This window comes from Podarcis pityusensis (genome assembly GCF_964106645.2).
Source record: "Podarcis pityusensis genome assembly, chromosome: 6".
Classification (NCBI taxonomy): domain Eukaryota; kingdom Metazoa; phylum Chordata; class Lepidosauria; order Squamata; family Lacertidae; genus Podarcis; species Podarcis pityusensis.
Window position 1 is genome coordinate 29,405,480 of NC_138030.1, and position 16,829 is coordinate 29,422,308.

Here is a 16,829-nt window from a genome sequence, read left to right on the forward strand (position 1 = left end):
GTACCTTATAATGTGATTCTGTCTCCTCTTCCTGAGTAGAACTGGAGGGAGATGGTGTAGCAGATTTGCTTCCGGGGGGTGATGGGGAACCATGGGTAACACCGCTCCTCAAACCCATCTGAGAAATCAGCTGTGACTGGCTGAGGGCACTCATGTGACCGGTATACATCCCTGCTCGATTGATCAGGGGAACTTGATGGTTGGACTCATAGGAAGTGGCTTCTGAGTGGACCATCTCCTGGATCTGAGTTAGGAGAATATTACTTTTTAATTAAAATTGTATTATATTTATTGTCTTATAAAAATTATATTATGATGCAGGCTGGGCATGGTTGTTACTGGGAAGTTAATCAACTGGCAAAAACTAATCTGTTCCATGCTGGGTAAAAGTTACTCCTAGTTTAAAGCACTGAGATCTTTCTTCAGTTTATTTGCTGTTCTCAGAACGGTTTCATTACACAGAACAATGCAATGGATTACACATCTTTGTTTTCATTTTATTTTCAATTTGGAGAATATTTGGCAACATTTGGTTGCCAAATAAAAAAGGTATACTATATGGTTAATATTAATATGAAACTTATGGTATCTTCACAGGCTGGCAGTCCATGGGATTCAAATGCCATGCAACCCACAGGAAGCACTCCAATGAGAGGTTGCTTGCAGCAGCGCTCCTCTGACAGTTGTCAGCAATGCTCACAGTTGTTGAATTGGGATGTGTCAGGTTTTGGGGGCAACACAAAGTCAAATTGTGTCAGCACAGTGCAGCAGGTTTGCCAATTGTGTCCTTACTGTTTCCTTTTCAAAATGGCCATACCTTTTTTTTAAAAAATCAAACATATTGTTTTTATGTTAAAAAGCTAGAGTCAAAACATGTGCTTGTATGATCATAAACAGCAACAATGCAGGACTCTCTTCTTGAATACTTAAGGAAACATAAAGAGATGGAGACTCCAACTTTTGATCCAAAGGACCACAGAATATTTTGTAGTAACAGAATGTTAAACTTGATGTAGTAGAACAGTGAAGTCTGTTTTCTCAGTTGTGTGTGGATATTAAAAAAAAAAAAGTTAAATAGTAATTTTAAACTTGATGAACTGGGGGCATGCTTTGAAAACAGAAAGTGAGAGGAGTCTGGAAAGAAGTTCCAAAATCAGTTAGAAAAGGGAAACATCAAATTCATTTTAAAGAATGACAATGAATGCCCTATACAATAATTTTTAGTATATATGTATTCTTAAAATTTTTTTTTATTAAAGACCAAATTCAGTGATAATAATGTCAATACTACTATTAATTTTTAAAAATTCATTCACTTAATTCATCTGAACACATGGTTTTATTCCGTAAAATAAACAATCCTTGAAAATTGCATTGAAGAATTATAAACAACAACACCCCTACTCAAATTTGGAATTTCTGACCCATCCAGAGAATACTGTCTGCCTATGCAACCTATGCAAATACAACCTGCATTTAATATTTAAAAATGGGACCATTTTTGTAAAATGGAAACCTGCAGCCAAAGACCACAAAGGGCACTAGCATTTAATACCCTGAGGCTAAGCTGTATGAAGTGAACCGGGTGGTGTTTTTAAAAAAAATATTCTCACTGGTAACCGTGTTTCGTTTGTATCAGATAGGAGAGGAAAAATAAGTTGGAAGTTATACACCATACTACTGTAGGGTTGTCTCTAGCTGGCTTGCTTGGGAATGAGACTGTTCTATATCCAAAGTACTCAATATCTGCTCATTCTGGCTTTTCTTGTAATCCATTTGAAACACCTGGTACTGTCTGCTGTTATAGATTATGTACCAGATTTACTATAAAGTTCCCACCTTTGCTTTTCACAGCAAACTCTCTTGCCCCATTTACAGCCCTTAGTCATATCCACTCTAGTCACCTCCTAGTTTCCCAGGGGTGCCAACTTGAATAAAATATGGGGGGGGGGCAGGTAAGCCCTTCCCTGCATAATCCATCACATGACATGGTGCACGCACACTATTTGAATGGCAATGCACATCACCTTTGGGGGGGGTCCAAACCCCTCAAATATTGAATTGGGGGGGGTGCACGAAGACTTCTTGACCCCATGGAGTTGGCTCCTTGTAGTTGCCATCTTCCCCTCAATCCATCATTATATCTGCTTTCCACCACATAAGCAGCCTACTATTTTCTCCAGATCCTCCCTATTTCATTCAATTCTCATTCTAAGAAAAAAACACCCAACCTTCAATCCATCCTGTCTCTCCAGCAACTATCCCTTTCTTTTTGTGTGTCCTCAGATTGCAGGGGGTGGTGTGGTGAGGGAGAAGAGAAGTTCTATTATGTCATTCTGCTCAACCAATGGCTGTGTTGGATACAAGCTATGCTGCTTAAGACATCATACTTCTAATTCCACACTACGGTCCTCAAATGTGTGTGAGTGGGTAAGAAGGATCAGGTACAGGACAATTCTAACAATGGCTAAAATGGAACCTCCATATTCAAAGTCAATTCACCTCTGATGGCCGACGAATACAATAAAATGGGGAATATTATCACCACATTTCTCTTTTCCTTGGGTCTATCTGGCCAACCACTCTCAGGGACAGAATGCTAGGCAACTAGGACTTTTGGTCTGGCTCAAGTGACAATTCTTTTAATTACACAGAATTGAAAATGTGTTGTGGAGCTTCTCTGCCTCCTGAATAACAAATGACGATCATATTCTGAGCTGCGACAGATTTTGAAGGAGCCAGTGGAAGGAGCAAGATAGCTGCCTACCCAGATGTCTTCTTAAACACTAACAATGGGGATCACTATTTAGTCTGGTCCCTACTCTATAATAATGTTAGTAAAAATGTCAATTCAGCTGTTTTCGGCTGCTTGGCCTCCTCCTTTTATTCATTGGGCATTTTTAAAGGAATTAACAGATGGAAATGAGCAACAGACATCTTCTTCCCAAGGATGAATGGGAAACCCTACAATAGACCTAAGACAGGCAGAGAAGAGTGGCGTCAGATTTTGGGATACCCCAGGAATGAAGTATGGTCCCCAAAAATCCCAGAAAAAAACAGTTGTCCTAATTTTGGCTTTCTTTGCTGGAGACAAACCCCCAGAACAACAGAGATCTGTCATTCCCATTCTACCTATAAAAGTAATATCAAAGAATTCATTAGTTTGGTATGCTAACAGAGAGGCAATGGCATTGGGACAGCACAGTTTCTCTTCTCATTTCAGAGATGGAATTAAGCCAGATACTTAGGTACAATCAGATTCTCACACAGTAGAAAACAGCAGGGGGGAAATCAAACACTGTCTTAAACATTTTCCAGACTTTTTTGTGCTTTTTATATTAATCTGATTAATGTTAACATGAGTTTAAAGACCCAGGGCTTTATTTATTAACAATTTTCGTTTCCGATAAGCCCACTGAGGTGCAATCTCTCATTAGCAGGGGACTCCTGCCAACTCCATTAGCAGCTCGTAAAGTAAGAGATGTAGGGAAGAGCTGAGAGGGCTCAGTAGGCTTCAACAGAAATAAATCCAAATGCAGAAGCAGATTTACTGCTACAGGTCGGGAATCAAGAGCTTTTCTACAACACTAGACAGCATGTTGGGCTTAGATATTTAAAAGGCACTGAAGGGGGGAGCTTAAGGAGAATGGGGAACAGGCGTGATTTTTACAAGAGCGGTTCTCGTCTGTTCTGTTTAATAAACATGAGGATTCAGTTTACATTTTTTTAAATTGTTGCATTTATATTCCATTTCTACCTAGCTCCAAAGGAGCTGACGCAGCATTTCAGCCTCCTCCAGATTGAAATGACATTCACACTTGCTTCGCAGGGCTGGTTCACACATATCTGCTCATCACTTGGGGATTATTTCAATGAGAGGATGGGAAACCCACCACAGAGAGAACTTTTCTTACCAACTCACATCACACAATGCATTTCAACTGAGATAAGCTGTCAGCTGATAATCATCTGGAGAGAACTCAAGTGTGTACATACATGAGTCCAGAGTATATTATTATATCAACTTATTAGCAATGACTCTATCCTAATGTCTAGAGAAAATGGCAAATTGCTCAAGAGTTACTTTGGGTTTTTACTGTTTAATAAAAGCTCTTAATGCTGAAGGTGATGGGCCAGCTGCTAAGGAAAATAATGTATTTTCATTATTTTACATTTAAATTAAGGAAAGTTCATAAAATATGTATTTTATAATTGTAGAAAGATATAATGTAGATTGTTGGGTTTTAAACAAATCTAAAATATCATTCCCATCTGCAGCTACATTAGTCTCTTGGGCAAATACTATATTAAGATATTTTTAAAAATTCTTATTATGGAGCCAGTAGACCACAACGGCTCCATTTATCCATTAAATATGTAATCATACATTTTTTCCCTTTAAAGTGCATATTATTTATGCAGCAGAGCAGAACCAGTCCATGAGTGTAATTATGGATATGAGACCTGTGTAGAAAATTTCTTATGAAAATTTGCAGAAATGAGTATGTGTTCCATCTAGCAACCATTAATAGCAATGGGAAGATTCCAGCTGAACACACTCAGTTTGGGATCGGGGCCCCACTGTGCTTTATGCCTCATGGTGGGTAGACACTGTTAACGACCCACTCCCCAAATCACCTCTGGAGGGTTTGGGGAAATCCCAGAACAGATTTAGGAGAGGTGCCAAAGAAGAGGAGGAGGAAATTGTTCCGTTGTGCAAGCATAAATCCTTGCAGTAAAGGAGTATGAGGCTTAATGCTGCTTTGAATACAAGCCATAGCTGCACTAAATCATTTCCAGTTGGTCAAACCTACCAATGTGGAAAAAAATGTTGTGAGGAGATGACTGCAGATTAGAAAGAGTGAGAGAAAAGAAAGACAATGAATATTAACATGGCACCATGAGTACCAGGGTACTTTCTAGCATAGCATAAACAAAACAGCCAGATTTGGGCCCAAAGTGTTTAGAAGTTAAATTTTAACCACGTTAAATAATGTCTCTTGGGGAGATACCGTATTTTTCGCCCTATAAGACGCACTTTCCCCCCTCCAAAAATGAAGGGGAAATCTGTGTGCGTCCTATGGGGCGAATACAGGCTTTCGCTGAAGCCTGGAGAGTGAGAGGGGTTGGTGCGCACTGACCCCTCTCGCTCTCCAGGCTTCAGGAAGCTATCAGCAAGCCTGGGGAGCCCGCGGGAGTTCCCGCTGGGCTCCCCACGCTGTGGATAGCAGCCTGCCGCCCGGTGCGCGGGGCGCCCTGAAGCAGAGCGCCCCTCACGCCGGGCAGACATCCGCAGCCTGGGGAGCCCTGCGGGAGTTCCCGCAGGGCTCCCTAGGCTGCGGATAGCAGCCTGCTGCACAGAGTGCGGGGCACGCTGAAGCAGAGCGCCCTGCGCTTCGGGCAGACATCGGCCAGCCCCACAAGCTCGGGGGACAGCGGGGAGGCGCGGCGCCGCCATCCCGCTGTTCCCTGACCTGGTTTGGGGGGGAATAAAGGGAATTTTTTCCCCTTTATTTCCCCCCCAAAAAACTAGGTGCATCCTATGGGACGGAGCGTCCTATGGGACGAAAAATACGGTAATTAGGGGGAAGGCAATGGTGGGGAAGGAAGGTATAATGAACAGTAGCAATGGAAAAGGTTATTAATGAACCAAGTATGAGTGGTTTGTGTTAAATATGTTTAGGCTCAATTTGGCTTCAGCTAAAGAAGTGGACATTTTGAAACCAGAAAAATTTCCTGGTGCACCTACCTCACAAACATGGAGGGGGGAAAGTGTTCTCAGATGTCACGTTGCAATGAATACTTGTGCAGCATGAGCACCATTAAACCCATATGTTAAGAAAGGAGAGCTGCATAGTCAAGTATACCAGGAAGTCATGTTCTAGAAAATACATGAAGGTGTTAAGGGATTTCCCATGGGAGGTCTGCAATCGTGCTTCCTGACTGTGGTGAATATGTGAAAAATCTGCTGAGCATTTTACCATGGATTAACAGGAATTCTGACTCACTGTGCTATCACCAAAGTAGTCCAGGATGATTTATTTCCTTTCCCTTGCAAGAAGGTAACTAACCAACAGAAAAAGTGGTGCCGTTCTGCTAAGGCAGCCATTAATGTCTCTACTCAGTATAGCACATGCTCTGCCCCTCCATTATTATTAGCTACTACTGCATTTCTCTGAAGAAAACATTCTGGCCTGTCAAGCTTGATCAAGCATTTTATATTTCTGCTTCTTTGGTGGACCAAAAGCTACTCCCACCTCAAACCAGAAGTTAACAGGAACAACTTCCTCAATGATAACAAATCAGAAAATATATTCTGAGATACCTAATCTATATCTGTCACTCCCCCCCCACCCCAAGATTCTCCTCAGACTTTGCTAGAAATTGATTGATTATACACACCCACCGACCCACCCACCCACATACAAACACACCCCCCCCTAATAACCACCCACTCCTCCTCCCAATTTGTAACTGTTCCTAATAAACTTTCATGGTGTGTGGAAAATGCTTTGGAGAGGCGACAAATTTCTGGTGGAATTTGAGATGTCTTGTTCAGAGTAATAGCTATCTCACACAGGTGCCCAGCTGCTATTGTGAAATCAGTAAGCATTTAATTGAAACAAATGACTATAATAATAGTACATTATCCCTGCAGGCTCATAGCCATAACCGTTTTAATTATTGAGTTAAGAGTCAAACTAATTTATCCTTTAAAGCAACAGCCACCTTTTTGGTTCAACCGATCATCCTGTTATGAACACGAGGGGAACAGTAGGGAAGGATTTAGAGAGGGAGTAATTTATTTCTGTGGGGGTGCGTTTATCACACAGTAGAGGCTTCCTGCAGCTATAGCTCTCAATCACTGGTTCATATACAGGCGCAGCTAGTTCACATTACTGTATTGTAATATGGTACTCTCGATGGAAAGCCCGCATTCTGCACGGTGCTGAGAACCTTGCCAAGCAGAATGCAAGGTGAAGTTATTGCAGCATGGCTTCCCCCCTTCATCTTGCATGATGAACATCTCTTCTGAATGTGCCTAATTTTGAGATTTGAGATATTCCATCTCCTAGAACGTGTGGTAACTTGTGACATTAAAACATTCACCATTAAGCCTGATTCTCACTTCTAAAGAAAGCAAGGCTACTTTAAATTAGGAAATTGCCTAATCTTAAAAACATTCATTATTAGGCCACTGCACATTTTGGAAGTCAAAGAACACCCCCATGCCCACGTTTCCCACAAGTCCAGTTACTTTTATTGTTTTCCCTCTCTGCTGCCACCCCATATTTGACACAAATCTGTTATTATTTTTTTGGAGGATATTAGTACAGCAATCTGAATCCCGTGTTTAGACGGGCTATGATCTAGTGTTACGGCACACAATTATTATTGCGGAAAGAGTCATCCAAACACAATTAACACTTCATTATGAAGATGAATCTCCACAGCCTCTGTGTTAAGAAAAGCTGCTGGAAACAACGGAAAATGGTGTTTAACAAATGGGGGACGCCTCGTTAACGTATCAGGCTTCATCCATGTTTTAGAGCCGTAAATGAAACAAATGGCTTGGAGTTTGTTTTCACTGCAGATATCTGTAAATGTACATAAGGGGTGAGGTGATCTTTGATGTATCCCGGTTCCAAGCTGTATGGGGCTTTATATACTCAGATTATCTGTATTCACACGCTAACATCAATACACACCAAATTTTTGACACGCAGCTGTAACATGCATTCCCCCCCCCCCACTACTAGTTAGTCACCCTATCTCACCAGAGGACAGTGTGCTTTGTTACCTATCACTTATTACCATCAAGGCCAGGCTGTGTGTTCTTTGTTTAATTGAATTATTAAGTACTGTAATTGTGATATTTTTATATTGATGTTTTATTCTTGTTACTATGAAACAGTTTCAGATTGTCTTATATGGGCAAGATGAATAGTCATGTGGTGTTGGTGTTGTTGTTTTTTTAAAAATAATGTTTATTACTTTTATAGATTACAAAAAGAGAAAAAAGAAGAGGAAAAAAGAAAAAAGACAAAGAAGGAAAGCAAAAAGAAAAAAAACAATACAGTACAATATATAAACAATGCAAAACACAACCTAAACTCAAAACTAAACACATTAAACTAAACTAAACAAACCCCACTCCCTAACCTTAACCCTAAATGAAACAAAACAAAAACGATTTAAAAACATACATCATCTCTTTTCCATACTCTATCTTTCATTCCCTTGTTTCCTCGACCTCCTCTCACCTCCCTTTTTGTATTCCACTTCTTTTAATTGTTTCAGCAAATCCTTTCCATCTTTCTCAATTTTCTATCATATTGAAAATAACGTATTTTTTAACCTTATTTTCCATTAAAACTAAAATACTTATATATACTTAACTCCTTATAACACTTCTGCTAAGCCCATAAAAAATCATTCCACCATTTTTCTATCACTCATTAGTTTTACCATAAGTCTATATATAAACTTTAAATTTTCCAATCTTCTTCCACCATCTCCTCTCCCTGGTTTCGGATTCTGCCAGTCCTTTCCGTCAACTCCATAATAGTGGCTGAATTTTTAAGTGCTGCCCATGAAGAAAGAATGGGCCATGATAAAGAGACTTAGTGGTTTTTAATGGTAGGTGATGTTGCTGTGTTGTTGTATTATATTATCTATGTACATCGATTTATTTCTTGGAGTTAAGAATAGGACTGGGATAAATTGTGTTCGCTGAGCCCGTATTTTATACAGTCTGTATATGATGTTTGTTTGTTACTGTGTGGTGTGCTATGCCTAATAAAGGATTTTTAAAAAAATAAAAAAATAAAAATAAAACTCCATAAAGTCCATCAACCTGGTGATCTTATGTCCGAGGCTCTTAACTCTTTTCCAAGTCCCTTCTGCAGGTCTTCTTCATTTTCCTTAATGCTAAAGAGCAAATCTCGGGGAAACTCCAACCTGTCAATCCTTTTCTTCCTTCTGAACAGATCAGCCAAATTTCCATAGTTAAAGCTACAGTCCATAAAGTATTTCAGGGCATATTTCAAGATTCCTCCAAGTCCAAAGGCCCCCAAAACTTCAATCTCCTCCAGGCCCGAGTCCATGTCCCAAAAGTCAGTTAATCCCTGCATAGAGGGATCTTTCCAACTTTCCTTCTTTCGTCCAAGCCGGGGTCCATTCCTCAGAGTCTGACTTTTCCTAGATTCAATCATAAAAGGCCTCAACTTATAGTCCTCAATTTGCTTCTGTAAAGCCACGGATCTTACTTGTATTACTTTATGTTCAACTTTATGTTCAACAACAGCAGCATTCTCCTTCTCCTGCTTCTCCTCCACCATTTGTCCTGCCAAAATGGATTCCTGTAACAAGTCCTGAATTATTTCTGTGTTGATGTTCGCTTTTTGACTCAAATTAGTCACTTTCTGTTCCAAATTATCAACTTTAAAAGTCATGTCATCCATCTTCTTGTGAAGCTGTCCCAGCGAACAGCTTATCTTACATAAAACAGTCACAATGGCCTCTCCTGTCAACATTTTTAAATGGTCCAAGGTGGCTCTCTGGTTCTCAGAATCCTTATCTGCAGCTGGAAATCCCCCAGGTACAGTCCTGTAACAGTTTCAAAAGCTCCCTCTAGAGGGAAACAGTCTCCACTTGTAACAGTTCTTTCAGGCACAACTCAAGCATTAAAGATAAAATTTCAGTTACTTTTCCTCTTTTTTAAACGCAGAGGAGGACAATGGAAACAGTATCTTACTCTTATTTAGCTAGCTGTCAAATCCGTTCTGTCAAATACACTCTCTCCAAATGTCATCTGGCAGCCCGTTCCCAGGTTCAGAGCAGTGGTAATTTGATTTTTCACTCTCTCCTGCAGGCTCACTAGATCCAAAATTTCCCCCTCTTCTCCTGCTTCCAAGGGGGGTTTTGTATTTTAAACCAATGGAAATTTAATCCTTTGCCAAAAGCTTTCAAAGACTTTAACTTGTAACATCTTTGCTTCAGTCTATTTACAAAAACGGGAGGCGGACTTCCTGTTTATGACCTCCCGCTTCAGTGCCAAATTAAAGTATTTAAAAATCAAATTTTCCGATTTACTCACGAGTAGTTGTTTAAAATCCAATTGTCCACAGAAAAAAGTCAGCGCTATCCAGCAACAGCAATGCGGCTTCACTCCGTGAAAAAAGCAGTCGATTCAAAGCACCGCGCCACTCACCCCACGTCGCTCCGGATCCCCAAAACAGGGTTTCCCCGCGGGTAGGGGAGGCGCAAAAGGTGCCAGCCGAATCCCAGGTTCACAAGCTTCTCCCGCTTGTGATTTCAATGGGTCTCCACCTTCGCCGTGGCGGTCAGACCCTGTTTTTCACGGAGCAAGTTCCTCCCGAACGGAGGAACTCCGCCATTGCCGGAGGCGCCAACCCGGAAGTCCCGCGGTGTTGTTTTTTTGTCATGCTTCAATGTGAATAGCTTTGAGTGTAATGGGAAAGTGGGGCACTAATGAAGTGACGGTGACTTTGCTTCAGTTTTTGCTACTTGTGGGATAACCTCTCTTTTGTTCCTTTATGTTCTGTGCAGCCTATGGCACAGTGGAGCAGTGGTGCTCACCTGACCTCACAAAAGGGCATAGCTGCTGCTTACCAGGAAGCAGAGGCGCAAGGCAACAGGGTCAGTGCAGTGCAGATGTGCCAGTGGAGCCAATCTGGTGCTCCTGCTGGTGCATTTAAACTACATTGGCTTCCCTGCTGCCTTACCCCTCCCAGTAAGCGACAGTGACTCATCTGTCCAGAGGTCAGGTGAGTGGCAATCCTCCACCACACTGGCATACCCTTCAACATTTCTCTAATGAAAACAGGGATGTCTTATTCCATGATGGTGATGGTGATGATAATACCCCACCCAACTGACTGAGTTGCCTCAGCCACTCTGGGCAGCTTCCAACATACAGTGGTACCTCGGGTTACATACGCTTCAGGTTACAGACTCCGCTAACCCAGAAATAGTACCTCGGGTTAAGAACTTTGCTTCAGGATGAGAACAGAAATCGTGCTCCAGCGGCAGCAGGAGGCCCCATTAGCTAAAGTGGTGCTTCAGGTTAAGAACAGTTTCAGTTAAGAACGGACCTCTGGAACGAATTAAGTACTTAACCCGAGGTACCATTGTACATAAAAACACAATAAAACATGAAACTAAAAAACTTCCCTATACAGGGCTGCCTTCAGATGGCTCAAGGGTTGGATAACTCAATATCCTCCAACATTTCTCCAGTGAAAATAGGGACGTCCTAAGGAAAAGTGGGACATTCGGGGATCAAATCAGAAACCGGAACGGCTTCTGTCAATCTGGGACTGTCCCTGGAAAATAGAGATACTTGGAAGGTCTACACCGGCTGCTACAGTATGCAGCAGAACATAAATGCAACAAAACTCATACAGCACAATCTTAATGTTGAAACAGTTACACAATAGATTATTGCTGCCAGAAGAGATCTTGGTGGGAAGTGTCTGTGGCAAGGTAGTTTGCCCATGGCCTGCCAATGTTTGTATCCACTCTGCAAAAAGATTTTTCTGCTGTTCCTTCCTTCTCTGTGCCACAAAGCAATAGTGACAAAGTTCATGATGTGTATCCAGAGCTCAGATACATTTTCCCACGTGAGCTTTTGTGTTTTATTGAGCTTTTTTGCAGAGTCCCATCCACCTTGTTTTATGCCTCTTCTGGCCTTTGCTAGACATTTTAGATATCATGTTGCTATAAAGTGAAAGGCCCCCAAGTAATGACAGGCCTCTACAGTTTATTGCAGGGAGCATAAAATATAGTGATTTTAGAACAGGATAGGAAAAACAAGAAGACAATCTAGAAAAATCACTCTCTAGGGAGGAGCGCGGTGAATTAATTTTGAAAGCATTGTCCCTCACTGCAAAATTTGATCCAGCATTTAAAATTATTTTTTTAAAAATCCACACCAGGCAGCCACACCAAGCCGAAATATGAAAATATCATTTTACAAATGTATCAGTAATAAATGTAATATTTATTTCTGACACCCCTCCTCCAAATATATCTTTTAAAAGGTATGTTAAGATCCATGCATATCACCCAGGACATATACTGAGGTAACATCCTCGGTAACGCCCTGAGATTTTAAGAGAGCAGACAAATGTACAATTGACAATTAATTTGTCCAAGTCTTAGTGTTTTTCAGCATTGCATCTTCCTAGGATCCTTAACTGCTTTAGTGCTAAAACAGATGTGGCTATTATGTGCCTGGGATGAGACAATGCAAGTTCTCCCACTCATCTGAATTGAAGATCGGAGCATCTGGGGGGCCATGTGGTGTTCAAATTACATTTCATGGACTCCATTCTGCCTTCTTATTTTAGGTTTAAAATGACACGCCAGAATTGTGTAAAAACCACCATATATGTAGAAACCTTTATTATTGAAGAGACAGAGAAAGCTCTCTGATATGACAAAATCCATAGAAGGGTCTTGATCAGATACTACTCTGCCATTTGGATTCTTTATAAAAGAATAAATGTAAACTTGTGCTGCTTGTGCTGTTTAGGGAAGTTTTTAATGTTTTATGTTTTATCCTGTTTTTAATATTCTGTTGGGAGCCACCCAGAGTGGCTGGGGAAACCCAGCCAGATGGACAGGGTATAAATAATACATTATTATTATTATTATTATTATTATTATTATTATTACTGCTACAAAAGTGTGGCTCCATTTCAGGTTAAAACCAAGATCCTTCTGAACTAGTCCCAGCTTGAAACAGGGTTTGCATCTTAACACTGCTACATGCATATATACCAGCTACCGCTACTGTGGCAGAAAGTTGGGCCAGTCTCATTGTGGTTGTGTTATACAGTCCACCATGCTATTACATGCACACATGTGGGTTGTGTGCCATTACATTTTAACATTCATACTGCAATATATCAAGGGAGTTTTGTTCAGAAATGTTAAAAGCGATAACGGGTTCCCAGGCCCTTGCAATTAACATGTCACACAGTAACATTGGTCATTTAGAGTCTGGTCTTCCAAGTGCATTGCGCTGTGGACACAAGTCTTCCTTATTTATGCCCTTCCATTGCTGACTCTGAAAAGTTACTTCCAGGCAGTTGGATCAATGCTCCCTATATTGCTGTGTTCTGCTGGCAGTTTTCAATACCCTTATAGCAGCATGTGGTGAGACGTACATTGTAGTCATGTCTGGTTGTGGGACAGAATGGTTATGTGGAGGAACATTTGGATGGAAAGTAATACAGCATTGATCTACAACATGATGTAGATTTCAGCCATTGGAATCACATTATTTCCAATGGATTCTACTTCAGCTATCAGTATGTATGACTGGTTCAAGGTAAGGGGATGTGGCAACACAGGCACATTCATTCTCTCGTTCTTCTTCCCACACCTTGTGGTTCCTTTTGAAAAAGGGTGGGGTGGGGGAAATCACTGGATATGAAGGGAATATTAGCAACCCTTCACCCCCGTTCTGACTTAGAACAAAGTAAGGAAAGGATTGATTCATGCCATGTCTACCTTGGTTACCAGCAGGTCTCCCAACACATCATGAATATGCTGGTCCTACATGAAACGGAGCCAGTCATCAATCATGTAGATGCAGAACCTATGATTTTGCATTTAAATTATTCATTGCATGATCACTGATAATTTTGGTCTGCCAAGAACTAAATACTAGGCAGTATGATATTTGATGACATTGTCTTGTTTTCCTAAAAAAATGTTGATTACCTAGAACACATCTTCGTCTTCACTTTCCATTACTTCTCTGGCCTGACTGATAACATGGCAGGGCCAACAAAGTTGTACCTCTGAAATGCACTGGGATTGTTTGGGATATTCTCATGAAAAATTAACAAAATAATCCCTGATTAATCGAGGTGAAGATTGCTCCACCTGGGTCTCCGTCTCTTGTGTGCCAAATATGCAATTCCATCAAGAAAACCACTTAAGCATTTAAGATACAACTATCTACAATTTGCACTCCCTTGAAAGTCAAATATTTCAGCAAAACAAGGGAAAATAAAATACTTTTAATGCTCTACACCGTATCAATAAGTATTAAGCAGACATTCTAGCTGATTAGGATTCACTAAGAACATGGCCAAGCAAAATAAATTTTATTCCTCTGGGGCACTAGGGAAAAGAAAGTAACTTTTTATCTCTTCTCTCTCTGCACTTTACATTTTACAGCCAGCTGCCTATTTTCATATACCAGATGAATCTCAAAGAAAACAGCGCATATTTCAATTAAGCTTTTTCAAAAGCTGCCTCTCTTTGTCTCTGTGTCTGTGTCACCAAAATATTCCAGAAGGAACACTATGTTCAATGCAGCATTTGCATTTTTATCCAATCAGATCTTAAGGACATGTGCCAAGTCAATGTTTATATTACAGAACAAATCAAACATCAGCAAGATCTGATTAACCTAACGACCTGGAATTAAACAATACCACCTGGAAGGGGTGCTCCTTTATTCACTGGAAACCAAGAGGCTCTTTCAGAATCTGAATGCCAAGGACAGATGTTCTCATGCACATCCGAAGATGTATACACTCTGAAATATTCCTCAATTTTCCCACTATCTAATGAGCTGCACTGTATATTCTAATTAAGACTGAAGTTCTGAAAGGGACATTTTATTTATTTGGGGTACAAAAGGGGTTCTTTTGAGTGAAGGGAGGTTTCAAAAAGGCTGCTCCCTTTCACACCACTTTCACACCATTTTGGAACACTTGCCTGTAGACAGCTGAGTATATGGAAAGCTGAAGTGATAATCCAGAGATGACTAGGACTGCAATTGGCCAGAGTGCTGGAGCAGATCCAGGGAGCCCATTACAGGCCAGAGTCTCAACTGAGAAATCCGTCCAAATTGCTGCGGGAGCAAAGATGTAGGCAGGTGGAGGAAGCAGAGTAGGCAAGCAGGAATAAAAGGTGGGAGGGATAGAAAGAGATAGCAGCCAAACAGCTTTGCAGGACAAAAAAAGGAGAGCTATTCAAGAAAGGCCAACCTACACTATTCAAGCAAAGACCCAGGAGTAAAGCTTTTATATGCCGTTCATGAAGAACCAATGGGATACCTGGGGTGTTGTGAAGCAATATTGGGATCTGGGCAAAGCATTCTCCCACTCAAACCATATTTCCATCCTTCCTCCACCCTGAGCCCTAAAACAACTCACAAGGAAAGGGACCATTGCATATTCCACAGAGCATTATGTTCCCAATTGAATCCAAGTCTGACCCTGATAAAACAGAACAGCCGCCTGCTGGATCAGGCCAGTGGTCCATCTAGTCCAGCAACCTGTGGCCAAGCAGATGCCTGCAGGAAAACCACAGGCAGGACCCAAGTGCAAAAGAGTATTGAACAGAATACAAGTCCTGTGAATCACCCTGAGACCTGCAGGTATAGGGCGGTATGTAAATTTAATTTAAAAATAAAAAATGCCGCCTCCAAGTGTGGAGGCACGGCATAGCAATCCAAGTGTTTAGCCACCATGGATCTGTCTAATCTTCTTTTAAAGCCATCCAAGATGGTGCCCATCCCTGTCTCTCATGAGAGCTATTTCCGTAGTTTAACCATGTGATGTGTGAAGAAGAACTGTCTTTGCTCTGTCCTGAATCCTCTAACATTCAGCCTGACAGCTTGTAGTACGATTACAGAGGGAGAGAAAAAACTTTTCTCTAGCTGCTTTTTCCATGCCATTTATTATTTTATACACTTCCACCAGGTCCTTTCACTCACATTTTTTCAGAAGATGAAGTCTCAAGTGCTGCAGCCTTACCTCATAGGGTAGTTGCTCCACCCCCTTGATCATTTTGACTGCCCCGTTTCATAACCTTTCCCAGCTTTACAATATATTTGCTGAGGTTTGACCAGAGAACTGTACACAGCATTCCAAATGTGGCTGCACCATATAACAGATTTTGTTTTTAGTTCCTTTCTTAATGATCCCTTTTGCATGGAATTTGCCTTTTTCATAGCTGTCGCACACTGGGTCATTATTTTCATCAAGCCATTCTCTATGAGCCCAAGGTCTCATTCCTGGTCAGTCACCGCAACTGCAAATGATTAAAGGTCTGGAAACCAGGACTTATGAGGATTGGTTGAGGCAGCTGAGTATGTTTAGCCCGAATAAGAGGAGAGTGAGAGGAGATGTGATAGCCATCTTCAAATATCTAAACTAGGGTTGCCACATGGAAGAAGCAGCAAGCTTGTTTTCTCCTGCTCCAGGGGATAGGACCCAAACCCATGGATTCAAGTCACAGTAATAATAATAATAATAATAATAATAATAATAATAATAATAATCAGACTTGGAAAGTGAAAACCTAGAAAATGCCATGCAATTACAAAATTAAAGGCGAGGAATCATCACCTGGGAGGAAAGGGTTACTTTTTAGTTGAAAATTAATGCACTCTCTTCCAAATTAACATGTGGGATAATTAAAACCATCTTTCCAATGAATTTATTATAGGATATACAAAGCTAATTATAAATTCTCTGTTGCTAATCCGTTGCAGTTTGCTAATGCAGCGTTGAAATCTCTTTGGCCACACTTGTTTAAATTATTCATTAGACACAGCAACAGTTGTGAACTGTAATTTAAATTGGCATCTCATGAATATTCAATTAATACAATAAACATTGGAATGTTTTACTGCACACTGCTCAATATTTTGCACTCTATCCGGTGTTTACATATTTTTATTAACTCTTTATAAAGGTGTTACCTATTTATGTCACTGATTACAACGAGAATAAAATGTCCCACTCATAAATATTTGTGTCATCTTAAGAGAGGGA

At 40.8% G+C, this 16,829-nt stretch overlaps 1 protein-coding gene and 1 long non-coding RNA gene across 8 annotated transcripts in view; one reads left to right on the top strand and one right to left on the bottom strand.

Moving 5' to 3' along the window:
• LOC308479568 overlaps positions 1 to 16,829 on the top strand; it is a 106,216-nt gene that overhangs the window by 64,171 nt on the left and 25,216 nt on the right. The gene's annotated exons all lie outside the window — the stretch shown is intronic.
• Positions 1 to 16,829, bottom strand: part of TOX2 (TOX high mobility group box family member 2) — a 256,169-nt gene that overhangs the window by 48,610 nt on the left and 190,730 nt on the right. For 5 of the 7 annotated variants that reach the window (XM_081010270.1, XM_081010269.1, XM_081010267.1 and 2 more), the window contains one exon: positions 5 to 244. The exons of the other annotated variants lie outside the window; for them this stretch is intronic. In XM_081010270.1, coding sequence (XP_080866396.1) covers positions 5 to 244 — 240 coding nt within the window. The remainder of the gene's footprint in view (positions 1 to 4; positions 245 to 16,829) is intronic. 7 annotated transcript variants of the gene reach the window in all.